Source organism: Ambystoma mexicanum, chromosome 12 (assembly GCF_040938575.1).
Source record: "Ambystoma mexicanum isolate Mex_15411 chromosome 12, UKY_AmexF1_1, whole genome shotgun sequence".
NCBI classification, from domain to species: Eukaryota; Metazoa; Chordata; class Amphibia; order Caudata; family Ambystomatidae; genus Ambystoma; species Ambystoma mexicanum.
In genome coordinates, this window is record NC_090936.1 from 501229517 (window position 1) to 501253404 (window position 23888).

Below are 23888 nucleotides of genomic sequence, written 5' to 3' on the forward strand. Positions count from 1 at the left end.
ATTTCGTGAGCCAGCTGCTCAACCTCCCATCCTTTCCCTTCCTTCACCAACCGTCATATCATAGAAACACAGGTAGTAAAATAACGTACATTTGCCCATTAGAACGAGTGGGAACAAGGGAAAGAAAGGAATGATATGATAAATCTTCCCCCTCTATTCATCAATCTTTAACATTTGTGAATCTTCCAACTCTTCCTGAATTAACCTATTCTCTTCCTCCACGCTAAATTCTGCTCCAACTGCACTGTCCCATTCTACTCCCTTGTCAGCCTGATTCTGTTCAAGCCAAATGCTTATTGGCTGTTCCACTTGTGCAGAACACCCTCAGACATATGTTTCTAGGGGCTCTCAACCTCTTCCATCAACTCCTCCACCTTCGTAGTTATTATTTAATGACCTGCTGCTTTCACATGTTGCTGTGCATTTTACATTCCACCCCCTGTTATCCACTATTCTAATAGCATTGCCTACTATTTCAATGATTTTAATGGGTCTGCCCAACCTTAATGTACTTTTCCACAGATGTACTGGGAGTTTAAATCTGATCCACTGTCCAGCTTTCATTTCAGGTTTTATCAGTTTGTTTTTCTCATCAAAATATTTCTTTACCCCTTTTTGTTTCTGAGCTACTTACTCTCTCCTTGATTTATCGTACTTCATAATGTGCCTGTAATTCTATCTCTGCTTCTATTATCACCCACAAGGGTCTAATGTGGTTAGTTGCATTTTGGCCCCTGATTAACACAAACAGCGGAATCTCTGTTAATCTGTTTGGAGTATGTCTGTACATTTCTAATATGTCTTGTGCAACTTCTTCTACAGAGCATCCATTCAAGGGTGCTGTTTGAATGCGATCTTTTACTACTCTATTGAACCTTTCTAAAAGTTGATTTCCTTGTGGATGGTAGAGGGCTACCTTACAATGTTTCACTCCCATTTTCCCCAGAAGTTCTTTCATCTCCCTAGAGAGAAACTGAACTCCATTGTCTGTTATTAACGTTTCTGGCCTTTCTTCTCAACAACCTAACTACACACTCTGGTTATTTGTGCCTCAAACTCAACTTCCGGCACCCTTGACAAGTTGTCCAATTCAGATTATTGTAAATCTGTTTTCCTGTGGAAATTCATTGAAAGGTCTGATTAAATCCAAATCTACCTTCTGCCAAAGCCCCTTTGGAATCGTTATGGGTTTGAATGCTGCTACATGGGTAATGCACTTTTTGCCATTGCTGGCACATTTTTGACACCTCACTCAATTTTGAACTGTTCATTTTTGGCCTCCAATATTCTTCTCTCACCAGTATTGTAGCTAATGTTATGCCAGGGTGACCTTTGTGCACCAAATAGATTATTTTTCTGTACTCCGATCAGAGGAATTATTCGTTCTCCTCTGAATTTTATGTTGTTGAATACACACATTTATGTCACAACTTAGATATGGCGGTAGTTCCTGTTTCACTTGTTTCTTCACTTTCCATTCATTCTTTATGTGCTCTTTTACATAATTCAGGATTTGATCCTTTTGGTATGCGTCTTTCCAATCTGCTTCAGTGAACATGCCTTCCCTGATATCCCTGGAAGTCGCGACAAACAGTTTGCTGCTACGTATACATATTATTGTTAGCCAGCTGGTTTTCTAGTTGACATAGGTGAAACTTTACTTATTTATTTTATTTATTTATCTAATTGGTGAAGCACACATACAACCCAGAGGCATTGAGATGCTGTTGCATCTACATGTATGGGAGACACAATTAGTCAGACAGTAGGTATAGGTGGAAAGACAGAGGATGTGTAAGGTTACAATTTGTGCAGAGTGGAAGCTTTACATACATCCTGGTCATGCAGAGCATTCTGAGGTAGGGTGTCACGGAGAGATGACTAGGTGGTCAGGGAGGGGAGATTAGGAGAAGAGCTGGGTTTTGAGGGCTTTGCGAAAGACCCAGTAGGATTTCTCAGCCATCAAGGAGGGGGGAGGTCATCCCAGAGTTTGGCAGTGCAGTAGGGGAAGCTGGAGCCTCCTGCTTTACATCTTCTGACTTTTGGCACAAGTAGTCTGTCGGAGTAGGGGTCCTGGTGGGTCTCAGGAAATGGGATTTAGTGATTCTTTGTGTGAGGTAAGGAGGCGCTGTACTGGCGAGGCACTTGTGGGCAATGGACAATGTTTTGGAGTGGATCTGTTACTGTCTTTCCCTGTCATGAGTATTCTAATAATGTTCTATTATCAGTCCTGATGGAAAACGGTGCTCCCCATGAAAACTGATTGAAGTGTCTTGCAGCCCATAGACATGCTAATGCTTCTTTTTCGATCATTGACTAATGACATTCATTTTCCTTCAGAGCATGGGATGCAAAAGCTATTGTCAGTGTGTATTACCCACCGTCATATCATCGATACAGGTAAGAAAAGCATTTTCACTTGCCTACAATAACAAGTGAAAACAAGGGAAAGAAAGGAAGAACATATCATCTAGCACTTCTTCAAATATAATTTGCTCTAGATGATTTGCTAGCTTGGTTCAAATACACATCCATAAAAACAGAGAGAATAATATGTATTCATCAAATTATGTGGTGCCTTATAGCAGCGTTACAAGGGACAATACAGGAACTTCTCAGCAGGGCTAGTATACTTTTAATATGATAGTACCCGTTCCACTCAGATGGTAGGCTTTTCATTCACTTGATTAGTGCCAGCGTTTCTCAGCTGGCCAGATATACTTTAAAGTATCCACTGCTAGCATGTCTCAGAAGGGTTGGTATATTTTTGTATGGATAGTACAATTTTTCATAAAAGCTGCTTCACATTTCATGGGTCAGTACTGTGATGAATCGAGGGAATTCATCCGTTCTCCCCAACGGGGAGACCCAACCTAGGAACACCTGCCATGCAAGGCTAGGTAGGTGTGCCCACTTGGCAACACCCTCCCTAGGGGTTGAAACAAGTGGGACCTCACCGGGAGGGACTCCCGCTTAGTGGGCAAGGACTCCCATTCCTGTGAGGAAATCGGGAAACCATTACACACAATGGCATTCATGGGACTCTCTAAAACGTACAAGTCCCAAGACTTGGGTGAAAAAAACAATCTATACCATTATCATGAAGAAAGAGAATGTGTGGCTTTAAATGCAAGTCTCCAATCAACTGAGATGAGTACGTTGAATAGCGAGTACATGCTGAACAACATGGAGAGGTACACATGCAGAAAAGAGAGGCTCGCTTCCTGAATAATACCTGAAGGAGGAGAAGCAGGAGCAAGTCGCGGAGCCTGCAGCATTCAAGCTTGCACTAGACAGAAAGGGGAGATGTCAGAGACACAGCATATCCCAAATGCATGAAGTCGAGAGGGCTGGAGCTAATAAAAAGGCATTGGTGTGACCGCGAACGATACGAGGTGGGCAGATTGCCTTCAATACAACGCTGATAACATCCCGATAACAAAGCAGCAATCGACCGGGTTACCTGAAGAAATAGTGAGGTGCTGTGGGAATGAGAGAGAAAAGGAGGCCGACAAATGTGAGCCGACAACAACAAAGAATGAGAGAGAAGCTCCAAGACAGGCACAGAGCCCGGAGACATTTCCCCTATATTGTTTTCTATTTTTATTTTATAAATCTGGTTATTGATTTTCCAATAAAACACATAACCAACAAACAAGAGATTGACAAAACTTGGTTACAGCATGTCAACAGTGCCATAGTGCATACATAAAGATCACAGGTGAACTGGTTGTGTGTTCTATCTTATACCTAGTGGAAAGGAACTCAAACGTGTCCTTCAGTGTGTCAAATGAGAGGAGACTTACCTCCCGCAATACGTCCATGAGGGCCCGAACACCCCGACTCATGAAGTAGCCCATTTCTAGGACAAGGAATGTGCCTTTTATTCCGGAAGGGCTGGTCCAGCGTCGGTTTCCCTCCCCAGCCGATATAATGGAGAGCATCTGCCCAAATTTGCTGGGTGTGCTGCATCATCTCAGGCAGTTCAGTGGTCTCTTTCCTATCACTGTACAGTACAAGCATGTTTTTTTAATCCCATCCCCCCCCATATGGGGAAGCCTAGGGTCGTCATGAAGTTGTTCATTCACCACCCCCAGCTGCACAGCCAAATTATACCTACAGAAGTAGGGCAGACCAATTCCACCTCCCAGACAGAGCGCTGAAGGGTTTTGAGAGCAATGCGTGGTTGTTTCCCCCCAGAACAACCCTCGGAGAGTGGCGTCAATGAATTTAAAGGTCCCATTAGGGACGAGGAGCGGGGCATTCTGGAGAACATAAAGAAACCTCAAGAGAGTCAGCATCATAAAGAGGGCTGCCTTGTCCAACAGTATTAGTGGGAGGGCTTGCCAGTGAACCGTATCGGCCGAGAATCTGTCTATCACCGGTTGTAGGTTGAGGCAGAGGAAGTCCACTGGGCTTGGGCTCAGGTAGATGCCCAAGTATTCAAAGCCCGAGATCGAGACTGAGTATGGGCACTGCCTAGGGATTGCCTCTCTTCCCCCTGGAGAGGAAAAAGTATGTTTTTTTGTTTATTCACCTTAAGTCCCCAGAACCCCTGATATTCCGTTAGTATGCATGTCGCCGCTAGGCAGGAGTTCATAGGATTGCTTATGTAAATGAGAAGGACGTCTGTATAGAACGAGACCCGGTACCCCCCTCCTAATTGCCATATGAATCCTGTCCAATATGATGCCGATCTGAGTTTTATAGCCAGCAGTTCTATGGCCAGCGTGAACAGCAGGGGAGAAAAGGGACAGCCCTACCTGGTCCCCCGCCCCTAAGTAAAGGCCCTAGAGGACAACCGGTTCACCCACACCATAGCCTTCGGAGACTCATATAGCAACTTGACCCATGACATGAAACTGTCCCTGAATCCCATTTGGCCCAGAATGTCCGATAAGGTGTCTTACCCTACTGAATCGAAAGCCTTCTCGAAGTCCAGAGCTAAAAGCGCTAGTGGGTCTGGCGTCACCTAGGCCTGACTGATGGAAAGCTGTACCCTACGCAGGTTCATCCACATGGATCTGGAGGGCATAAATCTGCATTGATCTGGGTGTATAAGGGAGTCTATCACCCCAGTAATTGATTAGCTAGAACTCACGCCACAACTTTGGCCTCACCATTAATTAGTGATAGCAGCCTGTAGGACATACAGGATTCCGGTGATTTCCCTGGTTTGGGGAGCACCATGATGCATGCTTTCCTTAGGTCGGGGGGGGAGATATCCATTTTGTTTGCTTTGCATAAACATGCAATGTATTGTCCCTATCACCACCTCTCCCAGTTGTTTCCAAGTTTCCACCGGGAACCCATTCAGTCCTGGGGTCTTGCCAGATTGAAGCTGAGAAAGTGCTGCCGCCACCTCCACTTCTGTGATCTCAGAATCGAGTCCCAGCACCTACTGTTCTGAGAGTCGAGGGATCATTATCGAGTCAAGGATGTTTAACCCATCTACCCTGGACCTCGTTGTCAGGGTTTGGTGGTACTGCTCCTTGTAAAAGGATGCAAATGTCCCAGCAATGTCTGAGTCTTCTATTAGCAACCCTGCCCCGTGTCTTGTATGGTCCATAACCACTCATTGTCCTTCTTTCGTCTCTTCAACCAGGCCAAGATTTTCCTGGCTTTGTCCCCATACTCGTGTATTTGGCTGTGCACCACCCAGTGGGCAGTTCTCTCATTGTCTAGGGGCTCATTCCTCAGAGCTACCTGCTCTGTGACTAGAGATTCCTGTGAAGCCCGGGACCCTGATTCCAGTACCTCCTCCTACTTGCTTAATGCAAGCGACTCAGCCTCCTCTATTTCCCAGAGCCCCCCCCACCAAAGCACCACCTTATATCCTTCCCATAGAGTAACCGGGTTGTCGACAGACCCCTCATTTAAGGTGAAGTATTATGTCGTCTTTCGGGATAACCCCTCTAGTACTTCAGGCATGCCAAGATGTCTGGACGTTCACGGATGACTGACAAGCACCCTAGTTCGATATATAGGTATGGAACATCCCATAACGATATGGTTATTTAGGCCTTAATTTTTATTTCTTTAATAAAACATTTGGAACATGTCCTCAGAATGTCTGTGTCCTCGTTCTGACCCTCACCATGTGGTGTTAGAATGGGATGCTAAAATCCTGAGATAGAGATAAACCCCACACACCCAAGGTTATATGGCCACGCCTATTGATGAACTTCACCCAATCGGTCTCTTAGGCATAAAATCCACCTTAGGGATAAAGGCACATATTGCCCTAATTGAATCGGTAACACCTACTGCCCTAAGCTCTGCACTACCGGATGATTCCAACTGGGAGGACAAATGAATAGATAACCCCAAAGTCGGGGGGCCATGGTACGAGTGGCAAGATGCCGGACGTGACCACTCTAAAAATCTCCTCCTCCTGAAACACCCCTAGTAATAACCCGGTTAACTGAAGAAATAACGGAACGCTGCAGAAACGAGAGAGAATCCCAGGAAGAGGATGCCGGCGAGAGTGAGCTGATAGCAACGAATAGTGAGATAAAAGGTCCCAGACAGGCACAGAGCCCAGAGACGTTGCCCTACTTAGATTAGCTTTGGACAGCAGACGTATTTATTTGGACATTCATGGACGACTGACGAGCACCCTAGTTCGATTTATAGGTTGGGAACATCCCATAGCGATAGGGAAAGTTAGGCGTTATTTCTATTTCTTTAATAAAACATTTGGAACACGTCCTCTGTGTGCTTCTTCTGACCCTCCAAAGTACCAATGCTCCTCAGCAGGCCTGCTATCCTTCAAAAGCCACAACAAGTGTCTGCCTTTGTTTTTTATGTAGAAGTGGGAGCATTTCTGTTTTACCATTACTATAACAGCTCCAACATCACTGCTTTACGTTCAACTTCAACATGACATTGTCATCGTGAGGCAGGCGCCTAGTAGTAAAGGCATGCTTCGTCCTCTTTGATAAAACTTGAAATGATCAGACAGACACAAATATCACAAATCTTTAAACATAAAAGGGCAGAGTCTCATGAAATAGTGCTGAAGATTATTTCTGTAAATACTCAGGTCACCTTATTCACAAAGGTGACCTACACATTTATCAGAGTGTGTGTGCCAGCAACAATGCTGCACCTGCCAGACCCCTAGTGTCAGGAGGACACACCTCACCCTTAAAGAGCATGTCATTGTGAAATGTCAAAAAAGGAAATCACATTTCACATTTTTATTGGTTTTACATGTCTTTATATCAACAACAACAACCCCCCCCCCCCCAACTCGCTCTTCCCCTCCACCTCCCACATCAGGTGGTCCAGGATTCTGATATTGTGCGGGCACCATTGAAGCATATAGTCGCTTTGCAGATTTGATAGGATATTGCCCCCGTCTGTGCAGAAGGTTTCCGGGGTTCTCTGTACACTGTATGTCATCCATTCCATGGGCACGAATCTCCACACTTTTTGGAGCCAGTTATATTTTGTAGGTGGGTTTGTTTGCTTCCAGTGTTGGCCTATTGTCAGCCATGCCGCTATAATCAGTATCATCACCCCCCTCTGTTGAGTTTTTGGGTATATCTTCTGGTTTGGGTTCCATATGCCCGCCATCCAAACCTTGTCTTCCAAGCTGTCGGCTCCCTGTATCATTTTCCCTGTTTGTCCATTTATCTCTTCCCAAAAGTGTGTTGTGGCTGGACAGCTCCACCAAATGTGCTTCCAATCCCCCGTTGCAGCACACCCGTGCCAGCATCTGTCACTTTTCGCGGAGAACATTGCGTGCAGTCTCTCTGGGGTATAGTGTCATGTCAGCTTGGGAATTATGTTCCATACGTCTATCCACGGGTTCCGTGTTATTGGCTCTACCAGTGTTTTCTCCCACCGCTTCATGTATTTCCACTGGAGTTCTTCTCCTTGCTCGTGTAATCGTTTGTATAGATTTGAGATCAGCTTGAGGGAGCCTGTGTCTGTTGTCATGTAAATTTTGAACTGAGTCAGCTATCTAGTGGCTGCTTCTCTGTTGGGGGGGTTCGATAGCCAGTGTCTTTCCTGTATGTATTGGTATTCCTCCGTGGGGTGATGCCCACCTCTTGTCTACAGTTCTGTAGTGTCATTATGGCTTGGTCTTTATACATATCACAGATTTTGGTGCACCCCATTTGTATCCAGTTATGGTAAGCTTTCTGTTCTATTCCAGGTCAACGTCTGGGTTCCCAAACATTGGGGTGAAGGGTGATGGGTATGTTGTAAGTGTCCCTCTTTTGATCGATGTGTCCCATGCTCCGATTCCCGCTCCCATTACTTCATTTACTTTAATTTTCGGGTGTCTGTAGCCTTTGTACAGCCATAACAGATTTGAAAGGGGGGCTCCTGCCACTGGTCTGTCCTGTTGTGCCCTAATATGTTGGAGGCACTGCATCACCCATTCTTTTATGACTCGCAGTTGTGCTGCTTTATAATATCTTTGGAAGTGGGGGAGCGTGAGTCCCCCTTCATTCTTCTGTGCCGTTAGGGTCGCCATCGATATTCTTGGTGTTTTGTGTTGCCATATGAAGGTTGACACCATTTTGTTGAGTGCCCTGAAGAATGTCCTCAGAATTGTTATCGGGAGCTTCTGGAAGTAATAGAGCAATTTCGGTAGGACCAACATTTTTATGGTCGTCAGTCTGCCCCACCATGAAATGTTGAGGGTGTTCCATTTTGCAAGGACTGCCTTCAGTTCTGCTAGGAGCTGTGGATAATTGCCGTTGTATAGCTGCCCTATTGAGGGTGTTAGCCTTATCCCTAGATATGTGATGCTGTCCGTGGCTTTGTTCAATTGGGTTGTTCGTGCCAGATTGTCCACTATTACTGACTTGTGCTTGTTGATTTTTAGTCTGGAAATGGACCCAAAGTGGTCCAATTCCCTCCGATGCACTTGGAGGGACTGCTCCGGGCTCACCAGCGCTAGCAGCATTTCTCTACGAAGGCCATCATTTTGTGTTCCTCTCCTCCCATTTTTATACCTCTTATTTGCTGTGTCTCTCGAATTCTAATCAGTAACGGCTCTGGGAATATTGCATATAGCAAAGGTGAGAGTGGACATCCCTGTTTTGTGCTTCTAGTCAGGGGTATTTGGTTTGATAGAGTCCCATTCCGAAAGATCCTCAGCGACGGTGTTTTATAATTGGCTCTGATCATCTGCATGTAGGTCTGCCCGAAGCCCAATGTGTTCCATTGTGTGACTTAACTGCATCCATTCTACTCTATCGAATGCTTTTTTCCACGCCGAGCGAAACTAGGATTACTGGGGTACAGGAGTGTCCTACTTTTTCAATCAGGTGACTCAACCTCGGTGTGTTATCTGCTGTTTGTCTCCTGGGGATGAATCCTGATTGATCCGGGGGCAATTGTCGGTAGCAGCCGGGTGAGTCTTTCTGCCAGAATCTTTGTGTAGAGCTTAGCGTACAGGTTAATTAAGGTTATTGGGCCGTATCAGCCAGGCAGAGTTGGGTCCTTCCCAGGTTTAGGGAATATGACCAGTTTTGCTTCGTTCATTGAGTTCGTTACATTTCCTTGCGTTTTGAAGCTATTATACAGGTTGGTCAGTCTTGGGGCGAGTATCTCTTGGTATTTTTTGTAGAAAGCTTCTGAGTAGCCGTCTGACCCCGGTGCTTTATTCCGAGATAGTTTCTTGATTGCCTGAATGAGCTCCTCTACTTTTATGTCTCTTTCCAGTGTCTTTCTGTCTGTTTCTGAGATCTGGGGTAGGGTAATACTGTCCAGGTAGGCCTTGAGCTTGTCTGTCCTCTGGCTTTCTGATTTATACAGGGCCTGGTAGTAGGTTCTCATTATTTCCCCAATTTCTTCATTGGTGGTTTTTAGGTGGCCTTGCTTTCCCTTAGTTTCAGGATGGCTGGCATTTGGCCCTTTTCAAAACGCTATCTCGCCAGAAGTGTGGCCGCCTTGTTGGCGCTGATGTAATACATTTGTTTTGTTTTTAAGAATGCTAGCTCTTCTTTCTTGTTCTGCAGCATCGCTATTTGGCCTTGCATATGTTTCATGGCCAGTTTTGCCTTCCTGCTGGGGTTGTTTGCCAGTTCTTTTTGTATTCCCGTCATTCTCCCCTCTAGTTCCCCATCTGGTGTGTTGTTTATCTCTTTATGCCTTAAAAGCTATTAGCTCTCCCCTCAATACTGCTTTGAATGCATCCCAATCCACACCCTTTGGGGTTTTGCCTATATCGTTCTCGGCGAAGTAGAGTTCAATCTTTGCCCTAATAGATTCCACCAGTAAGTAAGTTGTCTTGGAGGAGATCGGATGGGATCTCCAGGCCCACACCTCCCCCTGGGTTTATTGATGTTGAAGATTGCAGTTATTGGGGCATGATCCGAGAAGGTGATCGGACCAATTTCTATTTCTGCCACTTTTTCCACTAAGCATGTGGAAGCCCAGATATAATCTATTCTAGATTGGGAATTGTAAAAATGAGAGAAGTAAGTGAATCTTTGTGTGTCTCCTTTCCTGGCGCGCCATATATCATGGAGTTCTAGAGTCTCAAAAGCTTTCTTCATTTCCTTTTGACGGTGCGTTTGTGCCGGTCCGAGTCGTGGAGCTTCTATCTAGTCTGGGATCCCATGCTATATTGAGATCAACCCCCATGATAATTTCCACTTTGGCAAATTCTTCTAGTGCCATGAGGGTTCCTCTCAGGAATCCGTATTGCCCTGCATTGGGTGCATATATCGATGCTAAGGTGAGATGTCTGCCTTCAATTTTTACATTTAGAAAGAGGTAGCACCCCTTTTTGTCTGCCAGAGAGTTTTGAACCTGTGCCTTTAATCTATCCTGTAAAGCTATGAGTACCCCCGCTCTCTTTCCTCCCGCATTGGCCTGATAGGTTTGGGAGGACCCCCTTATCCTAACCTGTGTCTTTTCACCCTTCTTAATATGGGTTTCCTGATATATAATAATGTCTGGTTTTAGTTTCAAGGCCTATCGCTCTAACTTTTTCCTTTTGATCAGAGTATTCATCCCCTTGACATTATGTGTCAGGATCTTTATCTGTCTCGACGTCCAGCTATCCATGATCCTCTATTTCCTGTCCTTTGCCCTCTTATGCCTCTTCTTACTATTGTGTTTTCCTGCCTTGAACCTTCCCTACCACCTTTGCCACCCCTGTTCCCTTCCCCATCCCCCTTGCCTTGTTCCCTCCCCCCTCGCTTCCCCAACTTCGCTTCCCCCCTGAAAGGGGGCTACGTTCCTATGAGCTTCCGGATGAGATGTCCCGCACGCCTGGTCTCCTTTCCACCTCAGGATCATGTTGTGGGGGATCCTAAACCCCACTTTTGATTCCATCCACGCCCCTCCTCCTTCACCCTTGGGCCTGTGTTGTGGATTTCCATGTGTGACGGTACCCCTTGGCCTATGCTAATGCTCTTCCTGTTATTAGTTTTCCCTTATACTGCGTCTGGGATTCAGTGGCTTTAATTTTCTCCTCCTGCCTTTGCTTTTTTTTTGTTACAGTTTTCCATCCTTCCAGCTTGCTGGGACCTTTTGCACTCCCATGTGGTCTGTCTTGGCCACCCCCATCCTCCTGTTGCAGTCCCATGATCTATTCTCCTTCTTCACTTGAAGTTATCCAGTGCTGATTCCCTTACCAGGTGAAGAGAAGACCAAACAGGAAGTTCCACTTATATTTTACCTGGTTGGCCGTTAAGTGTTGGACCACAGGGCCTATTTTGCTTCTCTTCAGTAGTGTAGACTGTGCTAGATCCTGGCATAGCTGAAATTCTTGACCATTCACTCACAATGGACCTGCGTATCTCCCTTTTCACAAAATATGCTCTTTTTGTGTGTAGAAAGATACGGCTGCCAGCACGTCCCTTGATCTAGCCCCTGGTTCGGCTGATCTTTTTGGTCCCACTCGGTGCAGTCTGTCCAATTTAATCTGTGGTTCCGTGTCCTCCGATAGTACTTCCTCAAAGAGTTGGATGACTGATCCTTGTAGGTCTTTGTCCTCGATTGATTCTGGTAAGTTCTCAATTCTGATATTAGATATTCTCAATCTATTTTCTAAGTCCTCACATTGGAGTTTGAGGTTATCAAAGCTGATGAGATGGTTGTATCGCTGTTCCCCTTCTTTTTGTGCTCCGGTTCTTTTTCCTATATCTGGTTGTATGCTCTTAAGTGTCCGGACGGTGTCCTTTCCCAGTGCTTATTTATATACTTGGTTGGGTGCACTTAAGCGCCCGATAGGTCTCCCTTCTGTGATTTCTCTTAGGTATAGTGAGGCCTTGCAGGAGCGGTCTCTTCTGCTCTTGCTGTCCAGGTAACTATGTGTGTTTCATGAGGTTGGAGGTGAAATCTGCCCCTTTTTATTCAGGGAGGGTGGTTTCCCTTCTGGATTCTGTTCTGTCTGGTCCATGCGCTATTGATGCGTGTCCCGCTGGTTTTGCCTCTTCCCTCTTGGGCCCTTTCCCCTTTTTTCTTTGACCGCCCAATGGGTAATTTGCTCTGGTGCTTAATTCTGATATTGTCCATAGTATCTGGGCCTTTATCCGGGTTTGCTGTTCATGGTATGTGGCCCGCTGCTTGGGTCTCCTCTTCATTGAACTCCTCTGCCCTCGGGTTTTGTGAGTGGTTGGGCTGTTATTGTACTGGCTGACTTTGATTTCTGCCCCTTTGCCTGCTTCATACGTTTCTCTTCAGTCCCCTTTTGGCTGGGGGGAAACTGTGGCTGGTATAGGTGGATGAGGCTTAGCTCTGTGTGTGGGCCTTTGCTCTGTCCCCTTATATATACTGGGTATTCGCCCCTTAGTTTGCAACGGGTGCGTGGGCGTGCTGTCCTTCCTTTATTCCCTACTTCTTTGCTTAAGAGGGCTATCCCCACTAGTCTGGTCTGCTTATGTTCCTTATTTGTACTGGCTAGCTCGAGGCGTGCTATCCCCTGTTGCAGGGCTGCGTGTCTGAGGTGGAGGTGAGGAGCCTTCACCAGTGCACGGAGTACTCACTGCGTAGTCCCGATCTGTCGCAGCTACTGCGTCTTCCTTTGTTGAGGTTTGTTCCCTGCTGCTGCGTTTCCCTCTTTTCACCGCTCTCTGGGAAAACACTGTGTACCTGTCGGCTGTGGGGTGTAATGTTGCTTCCTGCGTTGCTTGCAGTGTTTCCCCCCTGATACCCGTCGTGGGGTGTTATCTCGGGCCGCCGGTGTCCCCACTCCAGGACTTGCTTCAGTAATTTTACTTCTTTGTGCAGTTGTGTCCCCGGGGTGGCGGGGGTGTGGGGGGCACCATTCGATTTCTCCCGCTCTCCCTGTGAGCTGTTAGCTCTTCGGCATGCACACCATGTGTGTATCACTTGTGTTGCCTGGCGGGGAGTCCAGACCACTCTCCCGGCCCCCACCACTCCTCCTTCACTGCTATGGGCTCACCAGTCTGTCTTTCTCCTTCTCCTTCTGCCCGTTCAGGGTTGCCTCTGCTGGTGTTACACTGTACTCGGAAGTGCGCGCTCCGGCTATCTTCTGCTAGTTGCCCTTTATTCCACCGGCTCCCGACGCCTCGTTGGGGTTGGGGGGGTCGCCGGTGTGGTGGGGTGCCTTACTTCACGGCGCTGTGGTTCTCTCGCCTCTGATGCTCGTCTGCTATTTTCTTTGCCGGTGTGCCGTGGGATCTTTCCTAGCTCTGGCAGCGTTGCGGAGACTACCGTTCCTATCCCTCGCCTTATGAAGTTCCTGTCAGCTTTGTACTTTTTGCCTTAATATCTGCAGAGCGCTGAGTTTTCCTTATTGTTCGGGGCAGTGGAGCACCCGGAAAGCTAATTAATGGGCTGATTGATGCGGCCCGGTGGGGAGAGACTCCTAGACACGTCCGCCTCTGCCGGCCACCATTTTGGAATCCGGAAATCACATTTATAAACATATTTGTGGGATGGAGATGCAAGTGGAACAGCAGCGTTTCGCAGAGTTTTTGTCCCACAAAGGAAAAGCAAGAAAGGGTTAGAAATGAAACAGCCACAGGACGATGCTTCTCTTTTCTGTGCATTTGCAAAGTGCAGCCAATTTGTATGTGGCCTGATTCAATTAATGAGATCTTAAAACATAATTAATAGGCTCTCTCCTCCTTCTTTTTAATGTCAGAGTGCATCCGTTTATCCTTAAACTTCTCTCAGAAAACATCATAGAACAGAAAGCCAGCCCCTTTACCTCTAGTGTGTTTGAACGCACTGATTTCACATGCAGTTGCTCCTGCCTGGAAACAAAACATACACCTTGATGTGTCTGCGTGGAAAACAGTGATCTCCTTCTGTGCCCCATTGCTTGGCTTCTGTGTTGTACTGTGTAACGTATTACTCAGAGAACAGCTGAGATGAATCTGTGGGGAACCTGAGCTGTGAAAGGGAGGCAATCAATAATAGAGAATAAGGTATTTGTGCCATTCGCCATTGATTCACACCCAAAGATTCACAGCATTGATAATGACTATGAATGGCCTAATTTATTCTGTTTTCCAGGACATATCCAGGCTGCTGGCCGGAATCATGGATCCAGGTTCTTGCATCCAAAGCCAGAAAATAGGGTTCCTCTTACTTGTGGGATCTGGTAATTTCACCCATACCCCAGCGGAGGTTGGAGCTCCCATCAGACAATTTTTCCAAGATTTGAAGCCCGAATAGATGTAGCACATCCCGATTTAACATTATACACCCATAATACCTGACATGCTTTCAAATATGAAACTCACACTGAACTGTCCCAGTGTGGAAAACCCATCTGAATGTCATCCCTAGTCACACCCAAATATCCTGTTCATGGCAACATGTCCAGTACCTAAAAGAGATTTATTTTTTGTGGAGTAGTGCTTATCAAGTACAAAAATCCTAACAAATGAAACCCACTCCATTAGCACCTGACAAGAGAAGTGAAGAAAAACAATTAGGGGAAAGTCTTTTGCAGTACCAAGGGCAACCTTTTTGAATACATTCCTCAAATGTAAGGTGTGTTGTCTATGATATGCATTTAAAATAGATACTAAAATCTAATATGTTTTCTTCAACTTTCTTTTAATGTTTTACTCACAATACAATATATCACTCACTGTTTTTATACCTAGGATTTATAGACATTCATCTTTGCACCAAGTGCATTCATTTCGGAGAAATCCCCATGTTTTTCATCCATGATGTCCACATTACTATCCCAATCTTTAAGGAAGGTTGTTTCAATATTATATTGAGAATGCAAGCTGAAAGAATGCAGCTACTTTTATTTTGGAACAGCTGTTCTTTGGCTTTGGTGAGTCTTTTGGTTGGGGGTGAATGGTTATTAAATGTTATTTCTCTACACTAGCGCTACTTTGTAAACTCACATATTGAAAATTGTGGACAAATGTAATCTTTGTTACCAGAGCCAGTAGGTTTCTAGTGACAGCACTATAATTGTAGGTAGCATTCTAATGACTGCGCTCATTTTATTTGAGGTTTGGATTGACATATTTTTGATTGTGTGCTAAAAGCCTAATTTGAATGTGCTTGGGTTTCAAATGGACTAAGTGATAGTCAAATGACTTTGTAACACCTGGAAATGAGTCCATAGCAAGTAAGCACTCTGTAATACTCCACTTGAGAGTTTTTGTCAGAAACAAGGACAATAAGTTGTAGTTTTCATCCAAGCCGCGAAGGACCAGTTGTTACTGGAGCTAAGAGACCATCATCGTGTTATATCGCTTCATCCACACATTGCAACTGAAAGCCCAAGGCCGGGCCCCCAGAAAAGGCTGGTATCTCGTCCTACCATATTGGGGGTAGGACTTTTCAATCACATGGCTGATCTCTATGGACCGTACCGCCCTCACTCCTTTTACTAGAGAATGGGGGTCATTACGAGTTAGGAGGTAGCGGCATGGCTACCCCCTTACCAGCTACCGGGTCTGGGTTCCTTAAATCAGGAATTACCGGGCCATTCCAACCTTGGAGGGCCCGGTAATTCCTCATTCAAGGAACACGGACCCGGTACATCCCCATTCCCATTCGAGCTCCCATAGGGATCAATGGGAATGGGGAGCATGCTAACAACGGGCCTGTTAATAACGGGCCCGTTGTTAGCATGCTGGATTGCTCGCTGGACCCGCTAAGGGCGCCTGGTAACACCAGGCGGCCTTAGCGGGTCCCGCGAGCAGACAGACCCTGTAATAGGGCGGTAAGGGGTTAATGGCTCCGGCAACTTTACCGGCGCCGTTAACCCCTTGCCGCCCTCCTCGTAATGAGGCCCAATGACTTATGGAAGCTGTGAAAGGACTCGTGACTCACCTCTTCTCCCAACCATCCGACATCACAAAGTGCTCTGATACAGCACAGTTAATAGCAAATAAAAATAAGAAGTCTCACTGCTGGTTACATCAATCTTTCACATAAAAACATACACATAAGTGCCAACATACATAAAACCTTACCTGGGACCTTCTCTTTGCAAATAGCCGAAGACATTTCTTCGACATACTGCGGGAAATGTGAAAAACTTTCTCCATATGTTGTCAACTTCACACCAAGATATAGTAAGTCTTTTTGCAGTTTAAAAAACGTGTCAGTATCTGTCTTGCGAACGACCATGTAATGATCCAGGGCTCTCTTTTTTGATGAAATCTTGAAAAATAGTGACCGGAAAATGCGATCATAAAGTATTTCTTCGCAGCCAAGGAACAAGAATGTTCTTGAGCAGTACACATTATAGAGCGCATCCTGCGAAGAAGAGTACAATTGTTGAAGAAGGACAGAGTAATAAGGAATTTGTAAGCAGCTCTGTTCAGATGAAATGGTTTGGTTACATTGGTAGCATATATTTAAGCTTCAGTGAAGAAATTAGGGTGGGCTTGTCAACCCAAGGATCACTAAAATTCAGTTACATATTCAAAGGAACCACCACATATGCAAATCATTTCCATGGAAAATGTTTATGTGCATGTCGGTCTCATACATATTTGGGTGATAGTCAAAAAACATGTTTCGACATTATATTAGGGTTGAAAGCTCCATCAGCGACTCTGGCAAATTCAGAACCACTGGAACGTACCTTGTTTGGAGAATGCAAATGTTTAGTAGTGTGTGGTGTATACCATAATAAGGCCACAGACTGTTTATTGTGATAATAAACAAAACAACACAAGTTTAGGCAAGGCAGGAGAGAGAGGGGGGGTGCATATCACTTGTACGTTGGCATTGCTTGAAACAATTGGCATCCCTAGCCCTTTAACGTGCATCTTCAAAACTCTCAATCCTTAGTAAAGTCAAAATAATGATACACTATTATTATCTCAGATTTAGAAGTTGCGATTTTTTTTTAAACCACAGGAACTCCATGTTTCGCGGGTCTTGCCGGATTCCGGACTCTAAGCCTGCAACTGGGTTTCAAACCTGTGAAGTTGAGTGTTATCTTGTTCCCAAGATGAGCGTGTTGCCCCTGAGAGAGCCCCCTGGCCATTCCATTCATTTCTATAATGTGTCTTTGTATAATTATGCCTCAATTTTAAACATATGTAAAAATAGAGAATGGCACATGTTCAGAACAGCTTCCATCTCTTGCAAGTATATTAGCGCCTCCATAGAAGTCACGTGAAAGAAAGATGGCAAGCTCCAGAACAGATTCAGTTAAAAAAATGACCTTTAAACATTTTGAAAAATATTTCAAAAAGCTGGAAACTCCAACTGAATTGCACGCAGCCGACCTGATGTTTCTCCACCCTGTGGCTTAATCGTGCATAAAAAATTGACACTGTTGGGGGAGAGGTGGCTTGTCCCACCCCCCTTTATCATTCCCGTGATGAGGAGACCCCGTGTAAGCTAAGGGGGACGACGCCCTCCTCCCCTGCCAATCAGCTCCACCTCCTAATGGTAGTAATCACTCAAATAACCCAGCCTTTATCAAGACCTATAGAATCCATTTTGCACTTTACCAGGCGTCATCTTTTTCTAGGCCCTAACATGATCCCTCTGTAGTGGCAGGTCGCCCATCCCCAGCGCTGCACACACACAGTCCAAACCCCGCCGCCCCCGGTCAGCTCTGCTCGAGCCTTGTTCTCATGGAATTCCACAGGGGGAGACACCTGGGACCGGGGTCACAGGATCTGTCATCCCAAGAGCACAGTGGTTAGAATGCCAGTATATCTGCCAATGTCTTTCAAGTACCCTCCACATTACAATGATTTCATGCTCGCCATTATGCTGCTATGGTTGTTTACAGTTATAATTGTAGCGCCTGTGACCGGACCTTCACACTGCGGCGATGAGCCCAGCAGACTCACGTGTGCCCTGAATAACTGGAAGCAGCAACAAATTAGCACCCGGCTTGCCTCATAGTATCGACTGTACCATAGGCCTCTCCCCAATCCAATTAGATTTGTACCCAGGGTCAGACTGGGACAAGAAATAGGCCCGGACACGCAAAAAAAAGTGGCCCACCTCTCGCCTCAAAAAAGTGGCCCACCCCTTGCCTCAAAAAAAGTGGCCCTCAAACCATCACCCGTGAATCGCGTCAATTCACAACTTTACAGAAAATGCTACTTATGTAGGGTTCATGTGTCTGTTATATCACAACACAACTCATAAAATAACATACCTTTGCATACAGTTCTGTGACAGGGTCCACAGCTCTGAGGCGCAGGAGTGGCATGAACCAACCACCCACACTGCGGTTTTGGGACCTGCTGCAAGTAGATGCTTATGCAGGGCTCCGCAACCCCAGCAGGGAAGGAGGGTCAGGGTGATGATGGTTGGATAGGAAGGGGGAAGTAGGGAAACTGGAAAGAGGTTTAGGGAGGAGATTATGGATAGGTTGGGGATTTAGGGTAAGGTTTTGATCACTGAGCACGCTTCCAATGAGCTGTTACACTCATAGAAATATGTTATTGTATAGCACTTACGCTTAAGCTCTTTTTTTTATAGAACAAATATGCATACAATATCACCCAACCTGTGTTGGTACTCATTCATCGACCTCAGAAGGATGAAAGGCTGAGATGGCCTCGCTGGGATTCGAACCTGCAGATCACACTCACATCGCAGCAGTGAGCGCTCAAGCCACTGAGCTATCATATCGGCTATAGTAAAATTAGCAATTATTCTGTAGTGGAACCATTAAACTGTTAACTGAGATTTAACAGCAGACCAGTTAAGTTCATCTGCAGGTCTGATGCAAAGTTGACCACATGTCAAGCCTACATGTATCTACTTTCAGGCTTCAGAGGTTGGCAAAATAGGGAAAGCAGTGCACTCACAGGACATCCCATACTCTGAGCACTCGTTACCTCATATATGCAAACAAACATCCTGAACACCATGCCAGGGAGTTGGGAAAGAGAGATACATTACAACAAAGCATTCATTGTGGCACAATGAAGTCAATGGCCACTTGATGTGCTATGGTTATTGCAGCACTTGGGGAAGAATCTGCAACGATGCACCATGCACGAAGTGATCGCATTATGAAATATACAAAAGGCAAACATTCACAGGAGGACTATGAATTTCACTTAGGTTTAGAATGGGGAATACTCACTACACTAAAACATATGGACTGTGTTTTTGGCAACCATTCATCTATATACCGCCTAAATCGGTGGGGGCACATGTGAATTAGTGTGTGATTGTCCCCCCTCAGCATGTAGCTTGATGCAGCCTCACGTTGCAATCACCAGCCATTCGCTTCTCTTAAGGGCCATGGCTAGGACCATGGCCACTGACACACCCCTGCCATTACCTGCCAACACCTCTGTGCCTACACAAGCTCCCCTGCGCTCACAGCAATTCCCAGATTGCTGCCCGACTGCTTGGGAATGGGCTTTGTGTGCAAGCAGTCCTTTGAAATAAGCAAAGCTTAGCCAGCACTTTAGAGTAAGCAGAATGAGGTTTAACAGATGGTTGTTACGTGGCAGAGCCCAGGTTCAAATCCCGAGCAGGGGGGAAATTATAGGAAAAAAAACAAGTGGTCATTCCTACCATCCTGGGACTGTATACCAGGTCACATACAGTAAGGGAATGAAGGCAGATTTCCCTGAGAAGTAATGGAAAGTCCTGTACCCTTTAGTTCACTCCCACTTTGCCCTCTGCTATAAGCAAACCAGATGCAAACGGGGGAAGCGTCATTTCACAAGCACAGGAATGTGTAGGAGCGAGGCTCCAGTGTTGCGTCGAAGTTGCTACACTTTTATCAGTTCCACAGTAAATTTTGTCATGCAATTTGATAATTAATTCACCTTGCAATTGGAGTTCGTCTCATTTCTGATTTGCTTGGAGAGAAACGTATATTTAACTTTTGAGTGCGTAGCACGGTGCAGCATTCCTCTCTGACTGTGCAACCCTGCCGTCTCCCCTCCTGCCACCCTCGGTGTGGATGGTAGTCAGTCCCAGAGCCATGTGCTTGTTCTGGAGTTTTGTTGATGCAGACTTTTGCTCAATGGTCCTGGACAACAAAAGAATCTTAGCTCGGGCAAAAAAAAGCATTTCTGTTGCTCAGTGTATTGAGCGATACGATGAACAACATTTCACATTTTGTTGTTCGATAAAGACTGTGCATGTTTTTCGGAATAATTAGCGCGACTGGTGGCCAGCAGAGAAAGATTAAAACATCAGATGTCTTTGTAGCAAGCAGCACCCTGGAGCTTTCCCAAGCCCCTCCCTCCCTACTCACCTGCACAGCACTCAGGCCACCCACCGTTACTCACCTCTTTCTGGCAGGAGGGGGTGGCGTCCACGGGCAGGTGACGAGGGCTGTGTCTCCACACACCACAGCCACGTCCTCCACCAGCACGGCTTCTGGCAACTCCCCATCAGCGGCAATCTCGATCGCCTGAAGGCCCAACTTCTGGTGCAGGATGCCTGTGTAGACCCCATACTGCTGGTGGACCTTGGCCAGATCCACTGGCTCCTCTGCAGCCCACTGCCCACATGTGTGTCGGTGATGTGGGTGACCCCGGCTCACCCACTGGTGCAGATTCCTGGCCCAGAGATTCCGGGATGGCTCTCTTTTTTGCAGGAAACCCCTCGTTTCTCCTTTGCACAGCGGTGGGAGCAGCTGGTCTGCTCTCTCTCCAAAGTGTACTGATGGCAGCAGGCTCTGGCGCAGAGGTCATGGACATCAAAGGCAGGAAGGGGTCGCAGGGCAGCTGCTAACTGGGGACTCCCTGCAGGGAAGGGGCTGCAGCAGGTGGAGAGAGGAGACAAGAAAGGAATGGGGCACGGGCCTGCAAAGGCAATGAATCACAACAAAAGGAGCGGCTCCTTAAGGAGCCGCTCCTTTTTTTTGCTGATTCATTGCATTTGCAACAATTGGCGTCACGCCGGCGCCGGATCAGCTCAGGGCCCATGGCACTGCCAGGCCAGCAGGCCTACGGCTATGTGATACATTTATCAAAGTAAAACTTGTGTGTTACCTTTCTTTAATGAATGCATCCGCTGTGGCGAGAGAAGGCTGCTGAGCGGGGCCAGTCCAACCCTGTTTGTACCCTATGTGAAAACGTTATCTCTGATGCTGTGTGTCCTTTTAATGTGCTGCCTCTGTATTGTTTGGCAGAGTGCTCTCGGGCAGCAGAGTTCTTTTCTTGCAAAGTTTACCTTATATAAATTTGTTCTACTTGCAATTTCTATCGTAATTACCACTGATCGCTTCCAGCAAGGGGGTGTAGGTCCCTGTGACTTATTAATGGTCATTGAAAAGGCTAAACCTTGAAAAGGCTAAACTTATAGGAAACAGTCTTCTTTTGAATTTGAAAGGCATATTTGTATCAGATGGAATGAGAGGTATGCCCAGTATAAGGACAGTATCTATATTCAATCCATCAATTACACAGGCCTTTATAATGTCTTTGTAGATGCTTAATTGTCAACCTTGTTCCAGTGCAGAGTCCCTGTGATGTCATAAGATTGCATAGTAGCATAATTACAGCACCTACTTTGAGTTTCAGCTTGCGAGGAGCACCTACAGCATTTCACTCTTTAGAGACTGAAACGCTGAGCTGGTAATGAACTGTTCATTGACACTGGAACTGCCATGCCCTGTGTGAAGAGAAGTGGGGGTGGAAAGAAGTAACTTGAAATTATTCTGAATGTTTCAAAAGTGCCAGGGGGAGGTGACCACGTAGAACTGTGCTCATTCTGTTTGTTGAAATGATAGCTGTTGTTCAAGTGGAAGGGCAAACAGATGTGCACTTTGCCATTTGGATAGCAGAGGGCAACCTAACACTGATACATTGTTTGTTAAAATCATAGCTGATGGTGAAGTGTAAGGACACACAGAGATGCACTTTGCCTTTAGGCAGCATAGGGCAACTTAACGCTGATAAATTGTTTGTTAAAATTATAGCTGTTGGTGAAGTGGAAGGGCATGCAGAGGTGCACTTTGCCTTTGGATTGCAGAGGGCAACCTAACACTGATAAATTGCATCAGCTGAGTATGGAAACATACCTAACTGTATTATATATTTAAAGATATGAAGTGTTTTTGACTGGCAACAAGAGGAAGAAGAATATGAGAGAGTTTAGAGAAAGATTCATCCCTCAAGGGACGAAAGGGGGAAATGTTGAGGAGTGCGAGAATATGGGGGATTACAACAGTGTTGCAGAGTACATTCAGCACCCTAAACATGCGTTAAAGTACAATCTGTGAAAGTCCTTCTGAAATGAGCACACAGCATGGAAGTCAGCAGCCACACAAACACACACACACCTAAAAGAGATTCCTGCCATGATAGGACAAAGGCAGTGAATATGGCAAGGGAAATGTGCACAAGATCACACAGTGAACAGCTTTGAGTCAAACAACATGCCCTCAGGAACCAAGACACGTGGACAATAAAACCCAGGATACACAAGTAGCGGGTGATAAGAATAGAAATATATGAAAAGGGATGTGGAGTAAGCGCTAAGAAGCTCCTTATGATTACAAAGAAATTCGGCGGGGTCCTTACCCACAATTGCTGTTACAGGTACTCTCAGCGCTAGGCCCACATACAGGGCAAACAACAACAGGGTCTGTGAGGTAATTCCCTTGATGGTATTGTATAAGTTAACCCAAATACAATACTCAGAAGGACGAGAAATATCACCTGAAAGGTCAGTGAAGTCCATTAACCCTGTTGATCAAACAGGGACCCAGAAAGGCTATAACAGCAAAGGGAGGATAACTTAATACATCAGACTCCTGACAATCAATAGGGAACAGAGGGAGAAGTGCAAGGACAACCTGGAATAGACTCCAAGAGAAATTAAAGGAACGGGAGCAGGGAAAATTAAATTACAAGGGCAAAACCTCCTCCTTCCCCACCCAGGGAAGGAAAGGCAAACTGGGAAATACTACATCTATAAATGAGGAGAGACTAAAGGATCAAGATTTCACTGCTGAATAGGGCAACGTCAAAAGAATAAAGAGCACAGACAAACTGGGCTGCACAGAAAAAGGAAAACACTGGGAAGTGCTGACTGCAAAACAGAGGAAGACAGAAAGGGAATCCAGATAACAAAAATTACTAATAAGCACACCAAATTCGAAATCCAGGGAAAAGGCAACAAGAAACCTAGAAACTAGACACTTAGCTAAGAACAGGAACAAGGGACCAGTCACAAACAAGAATACTGCATCAACGACCAGCGCTGGACTGAAGCAAACTGAGGCTTTTAAATCTGGCAAACAAGCACACGCCTCAGCTATGCTGCTTGCTGTACCTGTCAGCCACAGGTGCTGCTTATCCTCCACTCAACCTTGTCCCGAAAGGGTGGAGATGAAGCAGTGGACCAGGCATTCTGGGAAGCATAGTCATTAGATTAAAGCAGAGTACTGGCTGCCAAAACCTGGAATGGATCCGGAAGGGAAGGAAGAGAGAAAATAAGGATTTAGGGTACCCAATTCACCACAGCACTGTCGCATGAGGTCCGGAAGGCAAGTCCAGTAGGGAATA

General features: G+C 45.8%; 1 protein-coding gene across 1 annotated transcript in view; it reads right to left on the reverse strand.

Annotated features, from left to right (window-relative positions):
• Nucleotides 1-23888, reverse strand: part of LOC138512981 (protein FAM118B-like) — a 391143-nt gene that overhangs the window by 68832 nt on the left and 298423 nt on the right. The window contains exon 6 of the mRNA XM_069627701.1: nt 16398-16683. Within this exon, the coding sequence (XP_069483802.1) occupies nt 16398-16683 (286 nt within the window). The remainder of the gene's footprint in view (nt 1-16397; nt 16684-23888) is intronic.